Source organism: Acipenser ruthenus, chromosome 9 (assembly GCF_902713425.1).
Source record: "Acipenser ruthenus chromosome 9, fAciRut3.2 maternal haplotype, whole genome shotgun sequence".
In the NCBI taxonomy this organism is placed as follows: domain Eukaryota; kingdom Metazoa; phylum Chordata; class Actinopteri; order Acipenseriformes; family Acipenseridae; genus Acipenser; species Acipenser ruthenus.
This window is the reverse complement of record NC_081197.1, coordinates 30,738,434-30,764,280: the sequence shown is the minus strand read 5'-3', so window position 1 is coordinate 30,764,280 and position 25,847 is coordinate 30,738,434. Positions and strand designations below refer to the sequence as shown.

Below are 25,847 nucleotides of genomic sequence, written 5' to 3'. Positions count from 1 at the left end.
ACTTATGGAAACTATAATAAGATCCAAAATGGAAAATTACCTATATGGTAACAATATCCTGGGAGACAGTCAGCATGGTTTTAGGAAAGGGAGATCGTGTTTGACTAACCTGCTTGATTTTTTTGAGGATGCAACATCGACAATGGATAATTGCAAAGCATACGACGTGGTTTATTTAGATTTCCAGAACGCTTTTGACAAAGTCCCGCATAAAAGATTAATTCTCAAACTGAACGCAGTAGGGATTCAAGGAAATGCATGCACATGGATTAGGGAGTGGTTAACATGTAGAAAACAGAAAGTACTGATTAGAGGAGAAACCTCAAAATGGAGCGATGTAACTAGTGGTGTACCACAGGGATCAGTATTAGGTCCTCTGCTATTCCTAATCTACATTAATAATTTAGATTCTGGTATAGTAAGCAAACTTGTTAAATTTGCAGACGACACAAAAATAGGAGGAGTAGCAAACACTTGCAGCAGCAAAGGTCATTCAAAATGATCTAGACAGCATTTAGAACTGGGCAGACACATGGCAAATGACATTTAATAGAGAAAAGTGTAAGGTACTGCATGCAGGCAATAAAAATGTGCATTATAAATATCACATGGGAGATAATGAAATTGAAGAAGGAATCTATGAAAAAGACCTAGGAGTTTATGTTGACTCAGAAATGTCTTCATCTAGACAATGTGGGGAAGCTATAAAAAAGGCTAACAAGATGCTCGGATATATTGTGAGAAGTGTTGAATTTAAATCAAGGGAAGTAATGTTAAAACTTTACAATGCATTAGTAGGACCTCACCTAGAATATTGTGTTCAGTTCTGGTCACCTCGTTACAAAAAGGATATTGCTGCTTTAGAAAGAGTGCAAAGAAGAGCAACCAGAATTATCCTGGTTATAAAAGGCGTGTTATATGCAGACAGGCTAAAAGAATTGAATCTATTCAGTCTTGAGCAAAGAAGACTACGCGGTGATCTGATTCAAACATTCAAAATCCTAAAAGGTATAGACAATGTCAACCCAGTGGACTTTTTTGACCTGAAAAAAGAAACAAGGACCAGGGGTCACAAATGGAGATTAGATAAAGGGACATTCAGAACAGAAAACAGGGGGCACTTTTTTACACAGAGAATTGTGAGGGTCTGGAACCAACTCCCCAGTAATGTTGTTGAAGCTGACAACCTGGGATCCTTCAAGAAGCTGCTTGATGAGATTCTGGGATCAATAAGCTACTAACAACCAAACGAGCAAGATGGGCTGAACAACCTCCACTCGTTTGTAAACTTTCTTATGTTCTTAATATTAAAATGAAAGACAAACTATGGGATACAACTCAAAAGTTTTATTCAAGCACATCTGTGGCAAAGTGGGTAAGTGTGTGCAGGTGAACATAATACAGCAGTGCAGAAGAAACAGACAGACAACAATATCCAGGTGCAATGGTGTTTGTTGATTGTAATATGTCCAGAGCCTGACAGCAAACAACAGTAAACAATAATGAATTAAAGTGATACAGCGGCGTGTATCACTTTATTTGTAATCCCCAGGTTTGACCCGTAACCAAAAGTCCCGTCCTTTGTACACCCACATGTAACACAAAACACATACACAGGTACTTTAGCGAGTGAATTAGTGCTCGTGGTGCAAATACAGTTCTCCGTGAAACAATAAAAGACAATGTAACACAATACAAACAAACACAACACTCATGTTTTTCACAGGTTCTCCTTTTAGGTTGTCTCCAACCATTTACAAAGGAACAGATCACTTTACTACGTCCCCTTTTATACCCTCACTCACGCTCCTCCAATCCGCGGATGCCACGCCGTTTCCCATCTGGGTCATTCAGTTTGTGTACCGTAGCTCCGCCCCCTTTCTAGATGGCTGACTTACATCTAACCCTGGGAATAAACTGCCATGCCATTTAGTCCAGGGTACTATGTTCCCTTTACACAGCACCCTTGCAGGTCAGGAGGAAGATCTAACACCAAGAATCATTCGATCTCTGTCACAACATCATATCAAACATCTGCACAGCAGAAACACTGTATTTAAATGAACAAATAAACATAAAAGGGTTTATTTTCTAACTTACCACATATAAAGCACTACTTTAAAAAATAAAAAAAATAAAATAAAATAAACATTTCAAAAGAAACTAGTGTGTAAACAGGTGTACACAGGTATATGTGCATACAGAACTGTAAAAACCTTTTTTTTAAGTAACATAAAAAAATAAACTAACTCAATTGCCATTATGTGACATCAATGCGCTTTCAGGGAAACTGACTTCAAAGTAGCACCCTAAGCAGCACAATCCACAAAGATGTAACGCTTCTAAACTTTTCCTGTGCATTTACCACATACTTCTCTTTCACACTGGGCACAGATATCAGAATTTTTTTTGTTGCATTTAGCTCACCTGACATTGTTTTCTCTTGCGTATGTCATTGGGTGCAGCAACTAAATCCAGGTTGAGCTGCATTTGCCTGCTGCTTTGCAGTTTTCTGATGGAAATGTTTCTTGTGAAGCGCTGTGGCTAGCTTCAAGATTAAATCTTTCCTACTGATATTTTCCCCGGTGCATTTCTTGTATAAAACAAAATAATTGATGTCTGCCAGGTCCAGTAGAGACAACAACAGGTTTGTATATAAAACCAAATAGAATATTGTACGTTATATTCAAAATAAAAACATGTAGTGTAAAAGTCAAAATGACTGCTTTGGCGGTCCTAGGTGGGCAGGATTATAACTTCCTTATTTTCGCGATCCTGCCATTCAAAAGGCGTCAGGGTATTTAATACATGTATTTAGGAAAAGTCATAAACGGATATAACTGCATAACTTTCAGACACGCAGAGTAAATTTAAATTTGAAAACCTCAAACCATCAAAATGAGTGCCATGGAGGTTCTAGTGTTTTAATCTTGACATTTTCTATTGATTGATTAATCATCCGATCGATTAATCAGTTAATCACATGTTTGCTAGTGATATAACATTGTATTGAAAAGACAATTACAGTACAAAATATTAACATAATGTTATTGAAGCCTTCTGATCAATGAACGAAAACCACTCCTACTTGTGGTCTTTTTTCTTTTTTGCAATCTTCTTCACTGAGATATTGTGAAATATTTGGTATACCTTCCAGTATGTACCTTCCACCATTTTTCAAGATTTATTTTTCGCTCACCCTCTTTGATACTGGACTGAGGTAGACAAAATTCATCAGTCAATCATTTTGGTGTGATTAATCTATTGTATTATTACTTGTCCAGGGCGACTGTAAGTCGCCCTGGATAAGGGCATCTGCTAAGAAATAAATAATAATAATAATAATAATAATAATAATAATAATAATAATAATAATAATAATAAATTAAAACCACAAGTAAAATATTCAGAGCTTTTTTTTTTTTTAATGGAATCCAGATAATGCATTTTAAAAAAAATACATGCTTCAAAACCTGAAGCATCAGAACAAGAAGCAGAAGACATGTTGCTTTCTTTCTCCTTCTACATCTAGCCAATTAGGCTCATGCTGTGTAGTCAGGAAATGAAACACTTCAATTCAAAGCTGTGTGCAAGAACAGACCAGTTTAAACTGAACATTTCTTAAGAAGACATTGCATGCTTCTAATATTGTATAAAATAATTATTACAGTTTCTGTTTCACACTCAATCCTTCATACAGGTGCTTAAAATGAAAAACATAAAATGGCTTATCCTGTCTCCCAGTACATGTATAACACATGAGCACAGGTCCCAGATAAATTAAGAACCAATGTTAGTTCCACCTCCCTGCCGTGTAGAGCAGTACAATGTATACATAGGGCAGCAGTGTGGAGTAATGGTTAGAGCTCTGGACTCTTGACCGGAGGGTTGTGGGTTCAATCCCCAGTGGGGGACACTGCTGTTGTACCCTTGAGCAAGGTACTTTACCTAGATTGCTCCAGTAAAAACCCAACTGTATAAATGGGTAATTGTATGTAAAAATAATGTGATATCTGTAGAATGTGATATGTTGTAACAATTGTAAGTCGCCCTGGATAAGGGCGTCTGCTAAGAAATAAATAATAATAATAATAATGTGGGTAGAGAGAAAGCTATATAGACGACTGGGGCCGGCAGGGCAAAATGAGCGTAAAGGCTTAAGACAGTTTGTCAAGGGTTTTGATTTATTTCCACTTGCGTAAGTATATGTACCGTAGGTTGGTTAATATAGGTAGTTGTAAGGATTGAATATGGTCCTTAGCATTTAATTGAATAAATGAATTACAAAAAACCTTTTCCAGCATCTACTGATCATCCACTCAGTTACACTATAGCAATGCAGATAGCTAGACTTTTTTATGTGAGAACCTCATCGACTCAATCCATTAAGGATGTCAAAACACCAGTATGTTTTCATTTAAATCTGTTTATATTTGACTATTTACCTAGCACATAATACCTTCAACACCTTTAACACAGACATGTTAACTAAACAAAACAATGGCTTGGCTTACATGCAATTCAGAAACTTCAGATTCTCTCTCCATTGTCGTGAGAATATGATGAAGCACGAACATACCACGCATATTCCTAACTTTGAAGAGAGCATGTTGTTTTTTTCATGTGATGCCATTTATATAACATTTCAAATTACTGCCATTTGCAGGTGACTCCTAAAATAAAAAAACAGAGCTCTTTGCAAAATATCATGCAAGACTTTTGGAATACCTGGACAGAATTTTATCCTTTACAGTTTTGTCATTTTCAGGTTTGTTGTTCGGATAGCTGATTGCTTTAAAATAGATTTTTCAGTCCTTCAACAATAAACTAAGATGCAATGCATGTTACACTAGTCTGAAGCAGCACATATCATGTGTACCAAAAACATTTGTACCCACACATAAATTAATCAAATTAGCTTAGCAGAATGGGGCTCCCGAGTGGCGCATCCAGTAAAAGCACTTGCGTAGAGTGCAGGATGCGCCCTATAGTCTCGACGTCGCGAGTTCGAGTCCAGGCTATTCTTTTGCTGACCGAGGATGGGAGCTCCCAGGGGGCGGCGCTCAATTGGCCGAGCGTCGCCCGGGGGGAGGGAGGGTTAGGTCGGCCGGGGTGTCCTCAGCTCACCGCGCACCAGCGACCCCTGTAGTCTGGCAGGGCGCCTGCGGGCTTGCCTGTAAGCTGCCCGAGAGCTGCGTTGTCCTCCAACGCTGTAGCTCTTGGGTGGCTGCATGGTGAGTCCGCAGTGTAAAAAAAAGCGGTCGGCTGACGGCACACGCTTCGGAGGACAGCGTGTGTTCATCTTCGCCCTCCTGAGTCAGCGCAGGGGTTGTAGCGGTGAGCTGAGCACAATAATTGGCCATTCCAAATTGGGAGAATATAATAAAAATAATTGGCAACGACTAAATTTATAAAAAAAAATTAGCTTAGCAGGAATTCTTGCAAGTAATCTATATTGCTGTGGGCTACCAACCTCAGCACCAGACTAGACAAGCGACCAAGTATAGTTGAAATGAAGGAAAATCTCCTAAACCTAATCCATCAGGCAAGATTTGTTTTAAAAGACAAGCAATAACTGTTGGTTCCACAAATTTCTTCAGAGAGAAATGCAGGGCTTAATGTAAGCTTGCTGAAAGACTTACAAAATGAAGCTACTGAAAATGCCCAGGATGGCTTAAACATTTACTGAGGAATTTGTTGAACTTGTGCAACAGTATACCCAATAACAAAAAATATAACAATATTCAACCTTGCACGGGCCCTGCAGAATTTGGATTCAGGTATTATTAATACCATTACTATTATTATTATAAAAACATTGTGGAGCAGAAAATGTGAGCAAGCAGGGTAGTATACTGTAGATTTATTTGCAGTATTTCAAAAAAGTCCTCTGCTAAACATTTTGAGTGCATGTTTTTTATATTATTATGTTCTGGATTTTAGCACCTTTCATAGACTACCATAAGGATCAGGTCTTGGGTCCATATAGGAGAGACGAAGGAAGAGAACCCCCCCCCCCCCCCCCCCCCCCACTTCCTGCATGGGGCCCAACTCGGTGGGGGGGGGACTCGGCCTGCCTCAGAGGGGGCAAGAAAGGTGCTCGGACCTAGAAAAGAAACTAGGGATAGTGATAGCAGGTTGTGGCCTCCATGAGGCTACCGCATAAACTGCGAAAGTATAGATGTGGCCAGGGGTCCCCTCTGACCGGCGAGGAACCGCCATGGACGACAGTGACGTGGGCAGGAGGCCGACCCGGTTGGTCGGGGGAGTGAGACTCACTTCCCCCCAGAGGGATCCCTGTGCGGACGGTGCAGTACTAGAAAAGGAGTGGAGGAGGAAGGAGGAGGAGGACAAAAAACAAACACAAGCCAAAGAAAGGAAGTAGTGCTGGGTTAATATAGAAAAAAGGGGGAGATTGACGGGCGGAGCTGCCAAACGGAACTCCCGGCGCTGCCCTGGCCACGCCCCTTGACTGACATGGCGAGCACTGCACAAGGCTATTTAGAGATGACTAGAAGTGTACATTGTTTTGCACATCTTGTAATACGATCGATCACTATTTAGCTTCAGAATCACATATTAAATGAAAGGCTACTACAGAGGCTGCTAAACAGAACGCAAAACAAATAACATCTTTCAGAAAACAAACTTGAATGTCAGTGCAGATCTAATACAACCACCTTGCTTCAAACAACCTGCTGCTTACCTTTTAAATGCAGTTAGAATTTTAGACCCAAATAGGCACATTTTCTTTCTTTTGACTCATAAAATAAATTCCTGGGCGGGACAAACAACATGACAATGAAAGTGTTGCATATATGGCCTTTATTAAAGAATGCCAGATGCCCTTGGGTAACCGAGTTTTGGGACTGTTTCTAATCGATTTCCAGATCTGTATAACTTGGCAAAGCGTTGCCTTACACTTCCAACCAATTCAGTGGATGCAGAACGTGCAGTCTCAATGAATGGGCAACACAGAGACAGAGAATGTGGTAGCAACTGCTGGGGGATGTTGCATGTTTGCCTTTAACAAATGACAACACTCCACTTTAGTGAGGAAGCAAGTACCATTATTTTTAGGCTTTTATAGTGCTCTGAAATATTATCTACTTGGGTTTATTTAATGTTTAAACAGGTCTGCGAAATGTCTGTGAAATCCTAATTTTATTCCGTAACCTACCCAGAAAAGATTTAAGTAGTTATCATGAAAACTGGTCCACTAACATGAGTCCCCTGAATAAAAAGAGTATTGGTTTACAAGTACGAGTACTGGGTTCTCTACACACCCCTACTATCTATACCATATAGTTAAGAACATTATCTATTGAAAAAAGGCAAATCCTTTTCTCCTGGATATGCTTTCTGCAAAAGAGATCTTGAAAGGATTTATAGCTTTCAGTAATTGTTCCAGGATCTAATCCATTTCAGATTTAGCAGATTACACGTCCAAGCACATTCGATGCGTTGGAGAAATGAAGTGTTACTTTCTAAGCATGCTAAACAGAGCCACTGGCCATGGCAACACATCAGTCTAGTTATTAGCTTCTCCTTTGGACAACAGCAATAACTGTAAATGGGAAGCACATTACTTAGGCTTCACACTTTCATGTGTAAAACTCGGGAAAGACTTAGCTCTGTATGTGCCATAATATTCTTTATGAAGTGTTTCAATATGTACCCAAACACCACCTGTAGCAATTCTGCCTTAGTTTGAAAGAATGAAGAGAATGGACTTCATGTGCAAAAAACCTCAAGCATTCCAAAGGTACTTTTCCAAGCATAGCAATACATTTTGCTAAAGTAAACACCTTTCACAGCTGCAGCAAAAAAAAAAAAAAAACCTTTTCTTTCATATGCCTATATATACAGCTCTGGAAAAAATTAACAGACCACTGCAAAATTATCAGTTTCTCTGGTTTTACTATTTATAGGTATGTGTTTGGGTAAAATGAACATTTTTGTTTTATTCTATAAACTACTGACAACATTTCTCCCAAATTCCAAATAAAAATATTGTCATTTAGAGCATTTATTTGCAGAAAATGACAACTGGTCAAAATAACAAAAAGATGCAGTGTTGTCAGACCTCGAATAATGCAAAGAAAATAAGTTCATATTCATTTTTAAACAACACAATACTAATGTTTTAACTTAGGAAGAGTTCAGAAATCAATATTTGGTGGAATAACCCTGATTTTCAAGCACAGCTTTCATGCGTCTTGGCATGCTCTCCACCAGTCTTTCACATTGATGTTGGGTGACTTTATGCCACTCCTGGCGCAAAAATTCAAGCAGCTCGGCTTTGTTTGATGCCTTGTGACCATCCATCTTCCTCTTGATCACATTCCAGAGGTTTTCAATGGGGTTCAGGTCTGGAGATTGGGCTGGCCATGACAGGGTCTTGATCTGGTGGTCCTCCATCCACACCTTGATTGACCTGGCTGTGTGGCATAGAGCATTGTCCTGCTGGAAAAACCAATCCTCAGAGTTGGGGAACATTGTCAGAGCAGAAGGAAGCAAGTTTTCTTCCAGGACAACCTTGTACTTGGCTTGATTCATGCCAAAGCTGCCCAATTCCATCTGCCCAATTTTATATATATATATAAAATATGTACTTTATATGTGATTCAGTAAGAAATGACATGCAGTCTGTGGAAGAAAAAACTGATGATGTCATCTCATACAGTATAAAAGGGCCGACATTTCAGATACTATCATTATAGACCCACATTTCAATAACATTTTAATAACATACCCTTGGATTTATAAGAGCTTGTTTAAAGTGGACTCTAACTGGCCCAACCCAAAATCAATTTTTGTTCAAATTCTTTGAAATGACATTACTGTTCGTCAGAAAGGTTTCTGATATATACATACATATGTTGCCAACATGTTATCCAAACATGGGGTTCCTTACAGAAATAACTCAAATTTGCTGAACTTTCTGTAACTCCTGCCTTATGATTGCATTGGCACATAAACCTTTAAAGCGACAAGAAACAAACCCAAAAGAAACACCTTCCTTACACAGTAGAAACACAGACAGTGCAATGTCTATTTCAGATTCCGAAACAGCAGACTGCACTTAATGAACAAAGTAATTAAATGGAACCAAAAACACCCAGAATCATTTTTAAATATCAGAACATGCTATCAATTGTATGTTACTTACTTTGTAAACAGCAAAGTTAAATACAGATTGCAAGCCAAAATAAGAACAAGCCCATAATCAATCATTTGAAATGTATGACCCATAACAATGTACATCATCAGTAGTTATCGTGACAGGTGGTCCACTAAAATGCTTCTATGCCGTAACCACACACCTCCTAATCTTCTGGATACTGTGAATGGAGTTTGAGGCAAACAAAAGAAGAAAAATACAACAACTATTATATACAGTATAATATAAAAAAATATCTATGACATATATTTCAGTTTACAGATTGTTTTTTTTTTTTTTTCCTGAAAAGTCCCAGGTATATCAAATTCAGGTTTGATTGTCACCCATGTTCTTTGTTTCTAAACACACATATAAATTATACATACATTTCTTTGATGTTTTATTTGTTTACAATGGTTTTTGGAACAGCTGTTTGGTAGTCAGAATGCATTAGACTATGGAATACTTGTGCTTGCTTTGAAATTAGTGCAGGATATATGAAAATCAGACATCTGCCAAATACCAACAGGCTGCAAAAACAATGACAATGTCAAAGTATGCTGAAAATCCTCATTCAAATGTAAAACAAGTCTACAGAAGTTATGTAAGATAAGGAGAGCAGATAACAATAAATGCAAATATGCATTTCTTACATCACAGCCAAGCCATGCAGTGAGAAGACTCCAGAGAGACTCTAGTGCTATTTATCTCAGGAGGAGAACCTCCTATTCATATCAATAATAATGAACACAGAAAGCAAGTGCAATTTTTGTGGTCACTACCCCTATGTTGGTCACTTAAATCCTAGTCGTAGTGTTAAGAGTACTGTCCAACAGTCATTACCTGCTGGATGACTGACAACGGCGACAGTTAGCTGTCCCAAGTCTTTACAGGTAATGACCGCTGAGAAGGATAACACTCATTCTTTTTTACTTTATATTTTGATGTGGATTGCATTAGGCTGTGTGAAATTGAAGTTAGTAAGTCCTTTTAGCTATTATGGATGGGCATGTGTAATCGATTATTCAAATAAAGTTACTAATCGCATAATCTATCTTGTATTGCTACAAATATAAATGGTCTGAACAGACCCATTAACCACGCTAGACCTGTCGCTGCAGCCCATCATGTTATTAAGAGTGCAGCATGATATTAAAACTATATTTAATTTTTCAGGTGAATTCATACAAAAGACTACAAAATATATGTCGGCGGTCATGGTATAATTATTTATACTTAACCACTGTTATTTTGTTACGTATTACTTGAATTGTGGCATTATGAAAGCAATATTTTTAGCCAGTGGCATGTTGATGTAGAGTATAATAGTGTAATTGTTTAATCATTTAGTAAATTATGTGTATTTGATTATTAAAATATACAGAAATGCCCATCCCTATTAGCTATAAACACTATAGGCTAGTGGGATAATGGCTGTAACAAATAATCACAAACCATGTCTGTAAAATGACCCCAAAACATCCTAAAGTTTAACATTTCAAAGAGAATGATTTGTAAAGAGCTTCTCATCTAAAAGATCATAAACTAGCTGACAATACTCCAGTGAAAGACCATTGAAATTAGTAGACCATTATGATATTAGAATAATGTACAGTTCAGTTTAAACATATAGAAGCTGCTATCTAGACACAAATGCCAGGGTTCCTCCCAGACCCCAATATCTATAATGGATTGTAAGGCTTTGATTAAAATGTTATCATATTGCTAAGATTTATTTGCCTAGGCAGGATAAGGGGTCCCTGATGCTTCTGGTGCTCAAACAACACGCATTAAATATACTTGACTGCTGTTATAGGAAAAAGATACCCCATACTGGGCAGCAGCTTAACATGTGCACTGGATAGCCAACTGAAGATAAGTCACATGCTCTTAGGAAGTGAGGTTTAAGGGTCCTCAGGGAGCAAAACTGCAATGGCATTTATGATGAGTCAAATCCACACTGACATTCTGTCTATAAATGACCTGAAATAATCTCAGTTATATTGGCTTTTGATTTATTCAAGCTAGCATGGCTGAATTTCAAACTAACACAAAATCTAAAAACATAAAAACAAAATTACCATCAACCTATCTGTGTTTGTATTATACCATTACAATCAATATGAAAAGTACTAGACAACAGAAAGCACAGGATATGATAAAGTGCCTGTAGCAGGGCAGGGCCCTGTCTGTAAATAATAATATTGTGTGGTGATTGGGTGGTGGTTGGCAGGGATGGGGTTAATTTCCTATCCCTGCCAAAGTACATGTGAGAATGTGGCTGGAGCTAACTGAATCATTGATAATTAGGCTCCAGCCACATGGTATAAAAAAGGGTAAATTCTTTTGTTTGGTGGAGGTGTGTGAGTGAGTGAGTGAGTGAGTGAGTGAGTGAGTGAGTGAGTGAGTGAGTGAGTGAGTGAGTGAGTGAGTGAGTGAGTGAGTGAGTGAGTGAGTGAGTGAGTGAGTGAGTGAGTGAGTGAGTGAGTGAGTGAGTGAGTGAGTGAGTGAGTGAGTGAGTCCTGTGTATATTTTTGAAAAAGAAGTGTAGTGAAGGATAATGCCCAGCCTACCTCTTTGTATTTTGTTTAAACTTTTTGTTTTGGCCCTTGCGCCAGTTATTTTATTATTTGTTTTACTGTGAAAGTTCTGTTTTGTTTAACTGTTTTATTTTTGCTCTGTGAGCAGTGTTGTGTTTGACATTTTGATTTCCTTTTGTTTATTAAACTGTGCAGAAGCGCATTAACTACAGTTTCCTTGCCTCTGAGTCTCTTTTGCCTGCCAATTACATCTGGGCCCACGACGCTACCCTGTCACAGTGCCTTTTTCAGAATAGGTTGTCAATTGGAAACAAGGCACTGTTAAACTGAAGCAGAGGCATTTTCAGAGCAATTACATTTTTTACTTGAAAATATTTAAGCAAACTAGTAATTCCCAATCAAGGTAAAAGCTATTTTAAAAGTTGCATAAAAAAAGGAACTCCCATTGCGCATGTACATAAGCTATACTGCATATAAGAACACAAACTACTGTCCTTTCGCCACAAGTTGCTTTTTTTCTTTCCAGTTCCAGTGTGCTTTTCTGCATGTGTTCAGGTTGAAATGTTTACAAGTCAACCAATTTAACCTGATCACATTCCGCACATGGGTCAGGCCTCCCACTGGAACAGCACATTTTCACATGCATGGTTAGCCTGCCCAGTTGTGTTTTTTTTTTGTTGTTTTTTTTTTTTTTTTAATGTTTGCAATGTTTTACTAGGCATACTTATTCATGATGCATCACATATACAGTAGATGTAGTGCAAATCTATGCTGCTGTTTTTTGTTTGCTTCTTTGTTATTTAATTAATGTAAAACTGCATCGCAAAGAGAAAATGTGTTTTTATTTAATGGAGGTTAATAACAACTAGCACGTCAATGCCTTTAGGAATAAAAACGACATGCTGTTCTACTAACTAAAAGGGTTAAACCATTAATTAATCAAAGTTCTGATGGTGACAGATTCCTGCTTGCAGCTCCTCTTTTAGCTTTCAAAGACCAAGGCTTAACTTTGATATTATAATTAATACTCCTTAAACTAGGGACATCAAGTACTCTGATTCTAATCTCTGTATCATTGCTCAGGGGGATATAATGACGGCAGTACTATTCTTATTCATGCTGGTTTGTGTTGAAAAACTATACCGGTTTGCTTGCTTAAATGTACAAATCATATATTATTCCTTTCTGCTAAACATTTTTGACAGGAACAACATTGATATTTGTGAAATATCAAGACCATTAGTCCTAATCATATAGGTAATTTCTTTCTGGCAGTGTTTGCAATAAAAAAAAATGTAAAAAAAATAAATAAATAAAACCATGCACTAGGATTTTGTTATGTTAAAATATACTTAGATTGCTATGGTAAAACTACACTAAGGGCATTAGCTGAAACATTTGTCTGCAGGACTACATAAACTATACTTGCAAAGCATCTACTCCAGTTTCTAATGAAAGTCTGTGTTTTAAAAGAGAAGTCAAGAAAATCAAAACTAAAACCAAACAGTTATATAATACATGTTGTTTGTTTCTCTTTTTGTAACATTAAAATGGATTGTGTTTCTTTCAACAATTGGATAAAAGTACAGAGGTTGCAACCAGTTCAGTTTTCTTAATAAACTGGTATTTTTTTAAGTAAAATAATATCCCCAAATTCTACAGACAATTTAAAATCTTAGGTCTTAGTTTTTGGGGTTTTTTTCTAAATCAATTTTGTTTTCATAAAAGCTATGGAATCAGAAAGATACAAATGCACCAACTAACTGAACTTTTCAGTTTTCTTATGAGTTTCCTGGGATCCTGAATTCATATTTATTGTGAACTTCTTAGAACTGAAAAGTTATCCTGGGTAATGGTATAATGAGTTAATGCAGATGGGCATACTTCTAGATTTTACTGACCTATCATAATGTTTCCATGCCATGACCTGCAGAACAGTTTTAATGATGATTGTTATGATTAATTCACATCATTTTGTGAATGTGAATGTGTTACTAAGGCTTTCATTGTCTGAGCATCTAATATGGGACTATTAGTTAAAAAAGCATGGGCATGATCCTTTTATCAGGGTGGCATTTGATTGCAGCATGTAGACATGGGGCTGAATATTTACAAATTGTTTGACTCTCAATAAGTCATTTGTGGACTATAACCCCACCGGGCACCAGTACAACTCCTTGCACTTAAATCATAGTTGGAGATTCATTACCAGGGACTGAAATTGGAGACATATGCTACATTTATTTTTCCAAACAGATTAGTCTGCACTTCAACCTGTCAGTGTGTGTGTGTGTGTGAAACATTAATTGTACCCTTTGCAATACAGTTGGAAAGCATTGACTGCCAGTTTACACATCTCAATTGATCCGTCTGTAGCAATGCCATTAGGAGGGTAATCTCTGGCACAGAATTTAGTTAGCAGGTCTGTTCTTAATCAGCTTACTATTTCTTTTTTAGCATGTTCCTTGCCTGTTCTGAAATCATTTCCTTACTTTGCAACACAGTAGCAGTTATATAATTGTTATATAATCAGACAATATCTGTAAGAACATAAGAACATAAGAAAATTTACAAACGAGAGGAGGCCATTCGGCCCATCTTGCTCGTTTGGTTGTTAGTAGCTTATTGATCCCAGAATCTCATCAAGCAGCTTCTTGAAGGATCCCAGGGTGTCGGCTTCAACAACATTACTGGGGAGTTGCTTTCAGACCCTCACAATTCTCTGTGTAAAAAAGTGCCTCCTATTTTCTGTTCTGAATGCCCCTTTATCTAATCTCCATTTGTGACCCATGGTCCTTGTTTCTTTTTTCAGGTTGAAAAAGTCCCCTGGGTCGACATTGTCAATACCTTTTAGAATTTTGAATGCTTGAATCAGATCACCGCATAGTCTTCTTTGTTCAAGACTGAATATATTCAATTATTTTAGCCTGTCTGCATACAACATGCCTTGTAAACCCATGATCATTCTGGTTGCTCTTCTTTGCACTCTTTCTAAAGCAGCAATATCCTTTTTGTAACGAGGTGACCAGAACTGAACACAATATTCTAGGTGAGGTTTTACTAATCCATTGTAAAGTTTTAACATTACTTCCCTTGATTTAAATTCAACACTTTTCACAATATATCCAAGCATCTTGTTGGCCTTTTTTATAGCTTCCCCACATTGTCTAGATGAAGACATTTCTGAGTCAACATAAACTCCTAGGTCTTTTTCATAGATTCCTTCTTCAATTTCAGTATCTCCCATATGATATTTATAATGCACATTTTTATTGCCTGCGTGCAGTACCTTACTTTTCTCTATTAAATGTCATTTGCCATGTGTCTGCCCAGTTCTGAATGCTGTCTAGATCATTTTGAATGACCTTTGCTGCTGCAACAGTGTTTGCTACTCCTCCTATTTTTGTGTCGTCTGCAAATTTAACAAATTTGCTTACTATACCAGAATCTAAACCATTAATGTAGATTAGGAAGAGCAGAGGACCTAATACTGATCCCTGTGGTACACCACTGGTTACCTCGCTCCATTTTGAGGTTTCTCCTCTAATCAGTACTTTCTGTTTTCTACATGTTAATCACTCCCTAATCCATGTGCATGCATTTCCTTGAATCCCTACTGCATTCAGTTTGAGAATTAATCTTTTATGCAGGACTCTGTGAAAAGCTTTCTGGAAATCTAAATAAACCATGTTGTATGCTTTGCAATTATCCATTGTTTGATGTTGGATCCTCAAAAAAATCAAGCAGATTAGTTAGACCTGCTCTCCCTTTCCTAAAACCATGCTGACTGTCTCCCAGGATACTGTTACCATATAGGTAATTTTCCATTTTGGATCTTATTATAGTTTCCATAAGGTTACATATAATAGAAGCTGGCTTATTGGTCTGTAGTTACCTGGTCTCCCTTTTTGTACCTCCACCCTAATAGTATACAGTCAGTTATTACTGGGTCACACAGGCAGGAAAACAAATTACCATGTCGAAAAGTGTCCCAGCCAAAATACAACTCTATGCCTAGTTTAGGGTTACCAATAATGCTATGCTGCTTCATTACAGCTCTTGTGAGAAAGCTCACCTTCAGCACTCATTACTGTGCTCATCGGAGGTGAATTATCGGGATTCATATCACTGTATCTCATCTGAGACTGTCAGTTAATTAATGAAGACATTTCTAAAAAGGGCTTAATCTATTTCCTCCCATTGTATGTCTTTGCAGGAAATCAATTTGTGTCCTTTTAGCTGTCAATAATGTCTGACACATGCCTTTAATCAAACTGCCTATGAGACACCGTTATTGCTCCAGGGTGCAGTGCCTAAATTGCTCTGAGAAGAAGAGTCTTGCTGCCTGTTCTGTGTGTGTGGGTTTTTTCTAACACCAGTTTAAAATGGTGCTAGTTTAATATGGGGACATACTGAAACCTGTTCCCTTCTATGGCAATGTGGCAGACTGATAATATTCCACCACTGTGGCAGCAGATTTAATGAAAATGAATAGCTTTATCCCTCTTTTTATATCCAAGATCACTGCAAAAAAAGCCCCCTTGCCCTCTTGTAAAAGTTTATGTCATTGTTCACTAATAATTCTGCACTTTTTGAGGATCAATGTCCGACACAGTGGTCATTACCTTCTCTATAACTGACTGTGCCTGGTGTTTGGTGTCCTGGAGGTCAGTTATTTACAGGTAATTACTGCTGTTAAGGATATAATGCCATTATAAAACCAAAAAATGCATGAATACATTAGTATTTGTTTTTAAGGTAGATTTTGGACTGGACAGCTTAAGCTGCTTAAAATGTATGTTACCATTCAAAGTGAGTCACAAGATTCTAAAGGGGGCATAATGACTGCTCTGCTTAAAACCGGATTGGCAGTCCAGGAAATGTATAATATTGTAGCGTGCACGGCGGAAGGCAGCAGCAGGGCTGGTAGGTGACGTAATCACACACAAAGACATAAGCCCGATATACGCTCCATGCAAACGAACCGGCTCTTTTGTACTGCGGTATCAACGCTTTTCTTTAGTGCGAGAGGGCCCGGGTTCGTGCTGCCCCCCGCCTATGTGTGGATTGCCTCGCCCTGTGTGATGCGCCTGCCTGCGTTAATCTATTTCACTACAGTATGTATAATATGTATAATGTTGCGTATGAGACACTGCTACTAAAACATGTTTATATGTAAGTACTTTATCGTAATGCAATCAAAATGTATTTATTTATTTATTTATTTATTTAACAGATTTTTCAGCTGTTTTAAATACAATTCCATATTTAAATATCTTGCCAAACTAGATAAAGTACACCCTCACTATAATGCCCTTCATTATAACAAACATTCAGCTACAACGAACCTGGCCCCTGGACCCCAAATAAAAAATAAAGATAATATAAAGACATACTGTCAACGTCCCGGTCTGTACGCATGGGATGTCACTTCCGCAGTGAAGTAAACTTTTGTCTTAATAAAAAGCATGTGCTGTGTAACTGCCTTCGAAACGAAAAACATTTTATGTTGCATCTAAGCTGGAAACAAAACTGATCGTTTGAAAAAAGGAGTAATGCAGGCATAGCTCTGTCGTGAATATAGGTTGTCAAAAAGCACTCTGTTTTTTGGCTTGTTCAGCAACCATGCGGTAAAGCAAAATTGATTAAAGAAAAAAAAAAGAAAAAACTTGAGGATCTGATTAACTTTTCATGTCAAACTTTTTATGTGCAAACCACATTAAAACAGATTCAGTTGTTGCTGTTTATTTGGAAAAGTTTATTGTTTTTGTTGTATAGACCAAGAATGTCACCCGGGTTTACAGCATCTGGGGCTCGATTCTGATGAAACGAGTGCAATCGCAGAGCAGTGGTTAAAGTCAAACGCGTCTGCCCCGTAGGGCGTGGCTTCTGCAAAAGAGCGATTGATTAAAATAAAAACCCAGCCAAAAGCAAATCAATGCTGAGTAGGTTGGGGAATCTGCTATCTAATCAGGGCCAGGCAACAATCCCTTTAAGACAGAATGCGCTTGCATCACCACAAGGCTCCATTTTGAATGTATAAGTGGTGATCATGTCGAGCGGCAGTAGCAAAGAGCAAGAAAAATCAGCGCAAGTCAGAACAGCAATTGGTAGGTCACTTTCCAAGAGAATACATAAACCATGCTTCACGACACAGGAGATTGCTATATTAACAGAAGAGGTAGAGGCACATATGGCAGTCATTTATTATTTATAATAATTATACAAGGTACATTATTTCATGGCATTGACATTACTACATGTAAAGTGTAAAATACTTACTACCCTCCCTAATATTCTAGCGGGACATGAAGCTCCGCATCACATTCCCTCTGAGCTTGTAATGTACTAGAGTTTCAATATAACCAGGGCTTTAATTCTCATTGGATATTTTGTCATTCTTTACTGCAGTTTAAAACAACTAATGTATTTCTCCTCTATGACAACACAGAAAGGAGTGCCCTTTCAGGTGTAAAAAGAAGAGACAAGATTGTGTGTGCTTTTTTTTTTCTTCTTTGTGTGAAAGTTCACAGTGAGCCGCCTTCTTTGAAATGTTGTCTTTGGGTTATATTTTTTAGATATGCTTCAGATATAATTATTTCATTAAGTCAAGTAGCTGTCTTAGAAAGATCCACTAACTACGACAAGCATGTAGTATACCCACTCAAGTCTACTAATATTTCAATCTGACCTAACCTGACTGCACAGGAGGGTGCATGCTTATAAAGCCTTTTAGGTTCCAACCATGGAACAGCTACTGAGCTATATTTTGAAACAGCTGGAATATAAAGCAAAACCATTATCAGCAAAGACAACATTGAAAGACTGTAATGGATAGAACTGGTCATCTTGATCTTATGAGGATGCATTACACAACCTTTACACCGCTCTTCAAGGCATACCTATCCTTCACATATTTTTAGTTCCAAAAATAGTATTCTATTAGTATGATTTTTTTTTGTTGTAATTAATATTTGTGAGCTTACCTCAAGCACACTTAATTCTTAATTATTTATTGTCATAAAGATGCGTTCACCATCTGTAACCATCTCACAGGTTTGAAGGTTGCAGCCTACTGTTCCTCTCTCTCGCTGTCTCTGTAAATCTTTCACTCTTATTGTAAATGACTTTCAAACCTCTCTAGTATCAATCTCCTTCCAAATGAATCTGCACGCAGGACAACAGGGAGGTGAGGGTGGTCTTGATTTCAGGCTTTATAAAGTACCACTGTTTGTCTATTAAAAAATTCAAGCCTCCACAAGATTTCACTGACCCAGAGGTGTTTGTTCAGGTTGTTATTGGTACACCTGGGTTGATAATAACAGTAATGACATGTCTGCTTACAATTAGGTATTTCTAATCACCCAGCTGTTGGCTGTGAAATCTTTAAAACAATGTGATGAAGGACATGTGACCTGATAGTGTGTAGGCAGATCCTATGGGCTCAAATGACCATCAGTACCTAAGTCATTAAGCCAACCTACCTGTATGTATGCAGGGATCTAGAAATGTTTTGGGGCATCACATTCTGTGTATTTGACTTATACTAGGTGTGACAGGGCTAGGAGCCCTGCACATGAAAAGGGGGCAGGGCAAAGCTCTGCAGTAAAATGTATTTGTTTTGTATTATTTAAAAATGTATTGTTTGTTTATTTTAGAACAGGGTACCCCTCCACCCCTGTGTTTTAGTGTGTTATTTTGTATCTGTTTTGTTTATTACAATTTATGTATTTTTAAATAATGACAGCGTAGCTGTGTTATTATTTGTGTTGGTAGTTAGTTTAAATATATATATATATATATATATATATATGACGGCGAAAGCCGTGTGTTTTTGTATTGTTTTGCAGCATGGATGGGAAGCCCCATCCACATTAAAAACCTTGTGCAGAAGGTGACCATCTCCCTAGTTAATTAATTGTTGCATATAAGCCTGCAGCTCTCTGCACTCTGGGTGGGTGTTCGGAGAAGTGAACAGGAGTGAGAGAGGCGAGGAGAGTTTAAAAGTAGAACTAAAAATAAGTAGGATCAGTGAAGGCTACTGCCCAGCCTCATCATATTGTTTAGTGTTTGTGATTTGTTTTGGTTACATCTTTTGTTTCGCTCTGTGAGCAGTGTGTTTTGTGTTTTAAATATTGATTTTATTTTAGTTTAAATAAACGGTGCACGCCGCGTCTTTTGCCCTACAGTACTGCATTTGTTTTTGTTCCTGCATCTGGCCTGACGTCACCATCTCGGCTACCCTGTCACACTAGGAATAATAACAAAGCCAGTATCTCCCTGGCCTTGCATACATGTCATTCTTGACCCAAGCTCCGAGATGGGTCAACATATTTTAATCATACTCATTAGAAAGTTTATTCATCAGGTTGTTTTTTGGTAGCCTCTATTTTTGAATAGTTTCAAATAAAACACCAGTCTCATTAAACCCTGCTGTTAACTAGTTTTCTCCCTTGTTTCTCGGGCACCATATTAAATACGGAATTTCAGACTCACACTTGGAGATCTTGGTCTCTTTCTTTACTTCTCCACTTCCTGATCCAGCACAGCCATCTTCATCATCACAGTCTCCACTGACCTGGTCTAGAAGATCCCCACTGCCAGTCTCTATCATGTCCAAACTGCCATACTTTGGAATCGATTTCCCCTGTAACAACTGAGACAGGATACTCCTTAGTGGGACATCATAAAAGTTATCGAATGTACATTTATATATCTTTTATAAAATAATATTTATATACAGTGCCTTGCAAAAGTATTCGGCCCCCTTGAACTTTGCGACCTTTTGCCACATTTCAGGCTTCAAACATAAAGATATGAAACTGTAATTGTTTGTGAAGAATCAACAACAAGTGGGACACAATCATGAAGTGGAACGAAATTTATTGGATATTTCAAACTTTTTTAACAAATAAAAAACTGAAAAATTGGGCGTGCAAAATTATTCAGCCCCCTTAAGTTAATACTTTGTAGCGCCACCTTTTGCTGCGATTACAGCTGTAAGTCGCTTGGGGTATGTCTCTATCAGTTTTGCACATCGAGAGACTGAAATTTTTGCCCATTCCTCCTTGCAAAACAGCTCGAGCTCAGTGAGGTTGGATGGAGAGCATTTGTGAACAGCAGTTTTCAGTTCTTTCCACAGATTCTCGATTGGATTCAGGTCTGGACTTTGACTTGGCCATTCTAACACCTGGATGTGTTCATTTGTGAACCATTCCATTGTAGATTTTGCTTTATGTTTTGGATCATTGTCTTGTTGGAAGACAAATCTCCGTCCCAGTCTCAGGTCTTTTGCAGACTCCATCAGGTTTTCTTCCAGAATGGTCCTGTATTTGGCTCCATCCATCTTCCCATCAATTTTAACCATCTTCCCTGTCCCTGCTGAAGAAAAGCAGGCCCAAACCATGATGCTGCCACCACCATGTTTGACAGTGGGGATGGTGTGTTCAGGGTGATGAGCTGTGTTGCTTTTACGGCAAACATAACGTTTTGCATTGTTGCCAAAAAGTTCGATTTTGGTTTCATCTGACCAGAGCACCTTCTTCCACATGTTTGGTGTGTCTCCCAGGTGGCTTGTGGCAAACTGTAAACAACACTTTTTATGGATATCTTTAAGAAATGGCTTTCTTCTTGCCACTCTTCCATAAAGGCCAGATTTGTGCAGTATACGACTGATTGTTGTCCTATGGACAGAGTCTCCCACCTCAGCTGTAGATCTCTGCAGTTCATCCAGAGTGATCATGGGCCTCTTGGCTGCATCTCTGATCAGTCTTCTCCTTGTATGAGCTGAAAGTTTAGAGGGACGGCCAGGTCTTGGTAGATTTGCAGTGGTCTGATACTCCTTCCATTTCAATATTATCGCTTGCACAGTGCTCCTTGGGATGTTTAAAGCTTGGGAAATCTTTTTGTATCCAAATCCGGCTTTAAACTTCTCCACAACAGTATCTCGGACCTGCCTGGTGTGTTCCTTGTTCTTCATGATGCTCTCTGCACTTTAAACGGACCTCTGAGACTATCACAGTGCAGGTGCATTTATACGGAGACTTGATTACACACAGGTGGATTCTATTTATCATCATTAGTCATTTAGGTCAACATTGGATCATTCAGAGATCCTCACTGAACTTCTGGAGAGAGTTTGCTGCACTGAAAGTAAAGGGGCTGAATAATTTTGCACGCCCAATTTTTCAGTTTTTTATTTGTTAAAAAAGTTTGAAATATCCAATAAATTTCATTTCACTTCATGATTGTGTCCCACTTGTTGTTGATTCTTCACAAAAAATTACAGTTTCATATCTTTATGTTTGAAGCCTGAAATGTGGCAAAAGGTCGCAAAGTTCAAGGGGGCCGAATACTTTCGCAAGGCACTGTAATTAAAAAAAATAAAAATAATTGGACATTTGCTGCAGGAGTTCTATAAAACAGCCTATTCAAATGATATAAACAGCTCCATTATGTTGGTTTAAAGGCATTACTGCTGTTAATGTTGCAGTGATAATGTTACACCATCTATTATTTTCCCCTCTTAGCTGGGATTTACATCCCAAGTTGCTATTCAAATGATCTAACTGTAATATTACTCTGCATGAGAGCGGCATTTCATGAACCACAAAAAAAGGTTAAACACGCTGTCAGCATTATAACATGCTGCACATATGGAAACCATGTAAGAAATCTCAATAACACCACAATATTTGTATTAGACAAGATATCATACAGAAAACTGTAGCTATACAGTAGCGTAATGTTTCATTTCGGTGTTATTTGTTTTCATTTCTTTGCAGCTTTTTTTGTGATGCAACAAAATACATACAGTCTCAATTGCACAAATGAAAACTAAATTGTATAATAGTGCGACCACCCTACTGTCGAGCCCCTTTGATGGCTCCTGTGTTTCAACCTCCTGCTGAAGCTTCCTGGTGAGAAACCAGTTCACTAATGTGTGGAACAAGCTGGGAGGTGAGCCACATCGACCGGGACTGCCCCGCTATGGGATGTGACCTCATTCGACCAGGTAAGGCTGTTCCATTCCATCAGTCACTCTAGCAGTTGGGTTTTGTTATTCTTGTGTCAGTGGATGATACACAAGCCCAGGCTCTCTTAGAATCAGGGTGTACTCAGTCCCTGATGCAAGAGAGCTTAATCTCACCGGGGCAAAAACATATAACGGGACAGGTGCATATAAAATGTATTCATGGGCATGTGCACACTTATCCCAAAACGTTTGTGAATTTGAAAATTGGACAGCAGGTGGCGCAAGTGCAATTGGGTTTGTGTCCTCGATTGCCAGTGCCTGTAGTTCTGGGACGGGACTGCGAGCAGTTTAAAGATTGGTTGGCTGCTGTGACGGCCGCAGGGCAGCAGTGCAGCAGTGTGGAGTAGTGGTTAGGGCTCGGGACTCTTGACCGGAGGGTCGTGGGTTCAATCCCTGGTGGGGGACACTGCTGCTGTACCCTTGAGCAAGGTATTTTACCTAGCTTGCTCCAGTAATGTGATGGCTGTATAATGTGAAATAATGTATAATGTGATATCTTGTAACAATTGTAAGTCGCCCTGGATAAGGGCGTCTGCTAAGAAATAAATAATAATAATAATAATAATAATAATAATAATAATAATAATAATAATATTGGCTAAGACAGAGGAAGTAATTGGCGAGATCTTTCCCTTTCGTGACCCGAACTGCTAATGCCATAGATTTAGACCCCGCAAAACTAAACGTGAACGCCGGGCCGCTAGGAATGAGGGCTGGCAATGGAGGTAGTCTGCGAAGTTTCAGGTGGGGGCGATTGGTGAAGAGCCTGGGGGGGAGGCCGCGGAGCCAGCGCAGGGGTCTGGCTCGGCTGCCTCCGCTCAGGACCGAGCTGGAAACCATGGGAGCTGATTTTTTAGCTCGTTCCCATGACTTCCGACTTGAGCAAGGGTGTGATGATGTGCTGGGCAGTCTTTTTGACCAAGCAGCTGTGGTTAATGGTCGGGTGGTCGAGCCAGACGCGCTGCCACGTACCCTCACTTTGAAATTAATCGAGACCTGTTGTACCGTGTTGAAAAATTACCCCAGACAGAGGAAGTGCGTCACCAGTTGCTCATTCCTCAGCCCTTTAAGGAGGATTTGTTACAGCTTGCTCACGCTATTCCCCTGTCTGGTCATTTGTGAAGGGACAAGACCAAAGCGATGTTTGTGACATGGTTCTATTTGCTGGGGCTGGATGGTAACATCAGGCGTTTTCGTGAATGCTGTGGGGAATGTCAGAAAGCTAGCCCTAGCGCCGTCCCACGAGCTCCACTGGTGCCATTGCCCCTAGAGGAAGCTCCGTTTGAGTGTATTGAAGTAGATGCAGTGGGACCGCTAGAAAAGAGTGCGGCAGGATACACACACCTACTGGTCATTTTGGATTATGCTACGCGTTATCCAGAGGCCATTCCCCTCCGATCTGCGTCTGCTAAGTCTGTTGCCAACAAGCTTGTGAAGGTTTTCTCCCGGGTGGGGATCCCCAAAGAAATACTGACCGACCAAGGCACCAACTTTATGTCCCGGCTCAAAAACATGTTGCGCAGATTCATTGCGCAGAAGTACCACAGGCTTCTACGAGCTTTTCACCATTCGAGCTGTTGTATGGGCGGAGACCCCGGGGTGTGCTTGACCTGGTCAGAGAGATGTGGGAGGAGCAGCAGGTCAATTTGACTAATACTGTCCGGTATGTGTTGGAACTGCACAAACATCTTGAGTCTGTGGGAAAATGGGCGCATGTCAATTTGCTGCACGCTCAGCACAGACAGGAGACCCAATATAACAGGGGGGCCCGGATGCGCACGTTTCAGCCGGGGGATAAGGTGCTTCTATTGTTACCCAGCTCTGAGTCCAAACTTCTGGCGAAGTGGCATGGACCATTTGAGGTTACACGCCAGGTTGGGAAAGTGGATTATGAGATATGCCAGCCGGAGCGACAGAGAGAAAAGCACATTTATCATGTAAATCTCTTGAAGCCCTGGTTGCAACAGGAGGCTTTGTTAGTGGCACAAGCAGATTATGTCACAGACCTGGGACCTGATCTTTCTGTGTTGGGGGGTAAAAAGGGTTCGGTACAGATTGCAGATAATCTGACACCAACACAGAAATGTCAGGCTTGGGCGTTGGTGGCAGATCCCAGGGCAGACTCGAGTAGCCCACCATCACATTGAGATTGAGCCGGGGGTGCCAGTTCGCCAGAGGTCGTACCGCATACCTGAGCACAAAAGGCAGGTAATAAAGGTGGAGATTGATGAGATGCTTGACTGGGTGTAATAGAGGAGTTCCAAAGTGACTGGAACAGTCCGATTTGTTTTAGTGGATAAGCCAGATGGGTCAACTTGATTTTGCATTGACTTCAGGCATTTTGTGGCCCCATCAGCAGTACGCTGCTGCTTAGATGACGTGGTTATCCACAGTGAGGACTGGCCGGGTCATCTGTGTAAGGTAGTAGCAGTGCTGCAATCCTTGAGGGAGGCTGGGCTCACTGCTAACCCAAAGAAATGTGCCACTGGAAAGAGTGAGTCTGAGTATTTGGGGTATCGAGTAGGGAGCGGCCAGATCAGACCGCTGATTGCTAAGGTGAAAGCCTTGGCTGACTGGCCGGTCCCTACGACCAAAAACCAGGTGCGCTCTTTCTTGGGACTAGCGGGCTATTATAGGAAGTTCATCCCGAGCTTTGACACGCTTGCTGCTCCCTTGAGAGACCTCACCCGGAAGGCTGCCCCAAATACGGTTCAGTGGATGGAGCCGTGCCAGACAGCCTTTCTCACTTTGAAGCAAAGGCTGCGTAGCAAGCCAGTGCTATGCAGTCCTGATTTCAGTAGGAGGTTTACCCTGCAGAAGGATGCGTCAGAGACAGGTCTCGGGGCAGTGTTGTCTCGGGAGGTGTGGGGAAGCGAGCACCCGGTCCTGTATATCAGCAGGAAGCTCCTTCTCCGCGAGAAAAACTATAGTACCATCGAGGAGTCTCTCGCAGTAAAATGGGCGTTCGAGTCACTCCAGTACTATCTCCTGGGGCGACACTTCACAGTGGTTACAGATCATGCCCCCTTAGCATGGCTTCACCGAATGAAGGATAACAATGCCAGAATCACGCGGTGGTATTTGGCCCTGCAGCCCTATGTCTTCAGGG

At 39.6% G+C, this 25,847-nt stretch overlaps 1 protein-coding gene across 1 annotated transcript in view; it reads right to left on the bottom strand.

The window, feature by feature from the left end:
- LOC117405486 (glypican-5-like) overlaps positions 1-25,847 on the bottom strand; it is a 270,158-nt gene that overhangs the window by 73,170 nt on the left and 171,141 nt on the right. Inside the window, exon 7 of the mRNA XM_034008579.3 lies at positions 20,200-20,359. Within this exon, the coding sequence (XP_033864470.2) occupies positions 20,200-20,359 (160 nt within the window). The remainder of the gene's footprint in view (positions 1-20,199; positions 20,360-25,847) is intronic.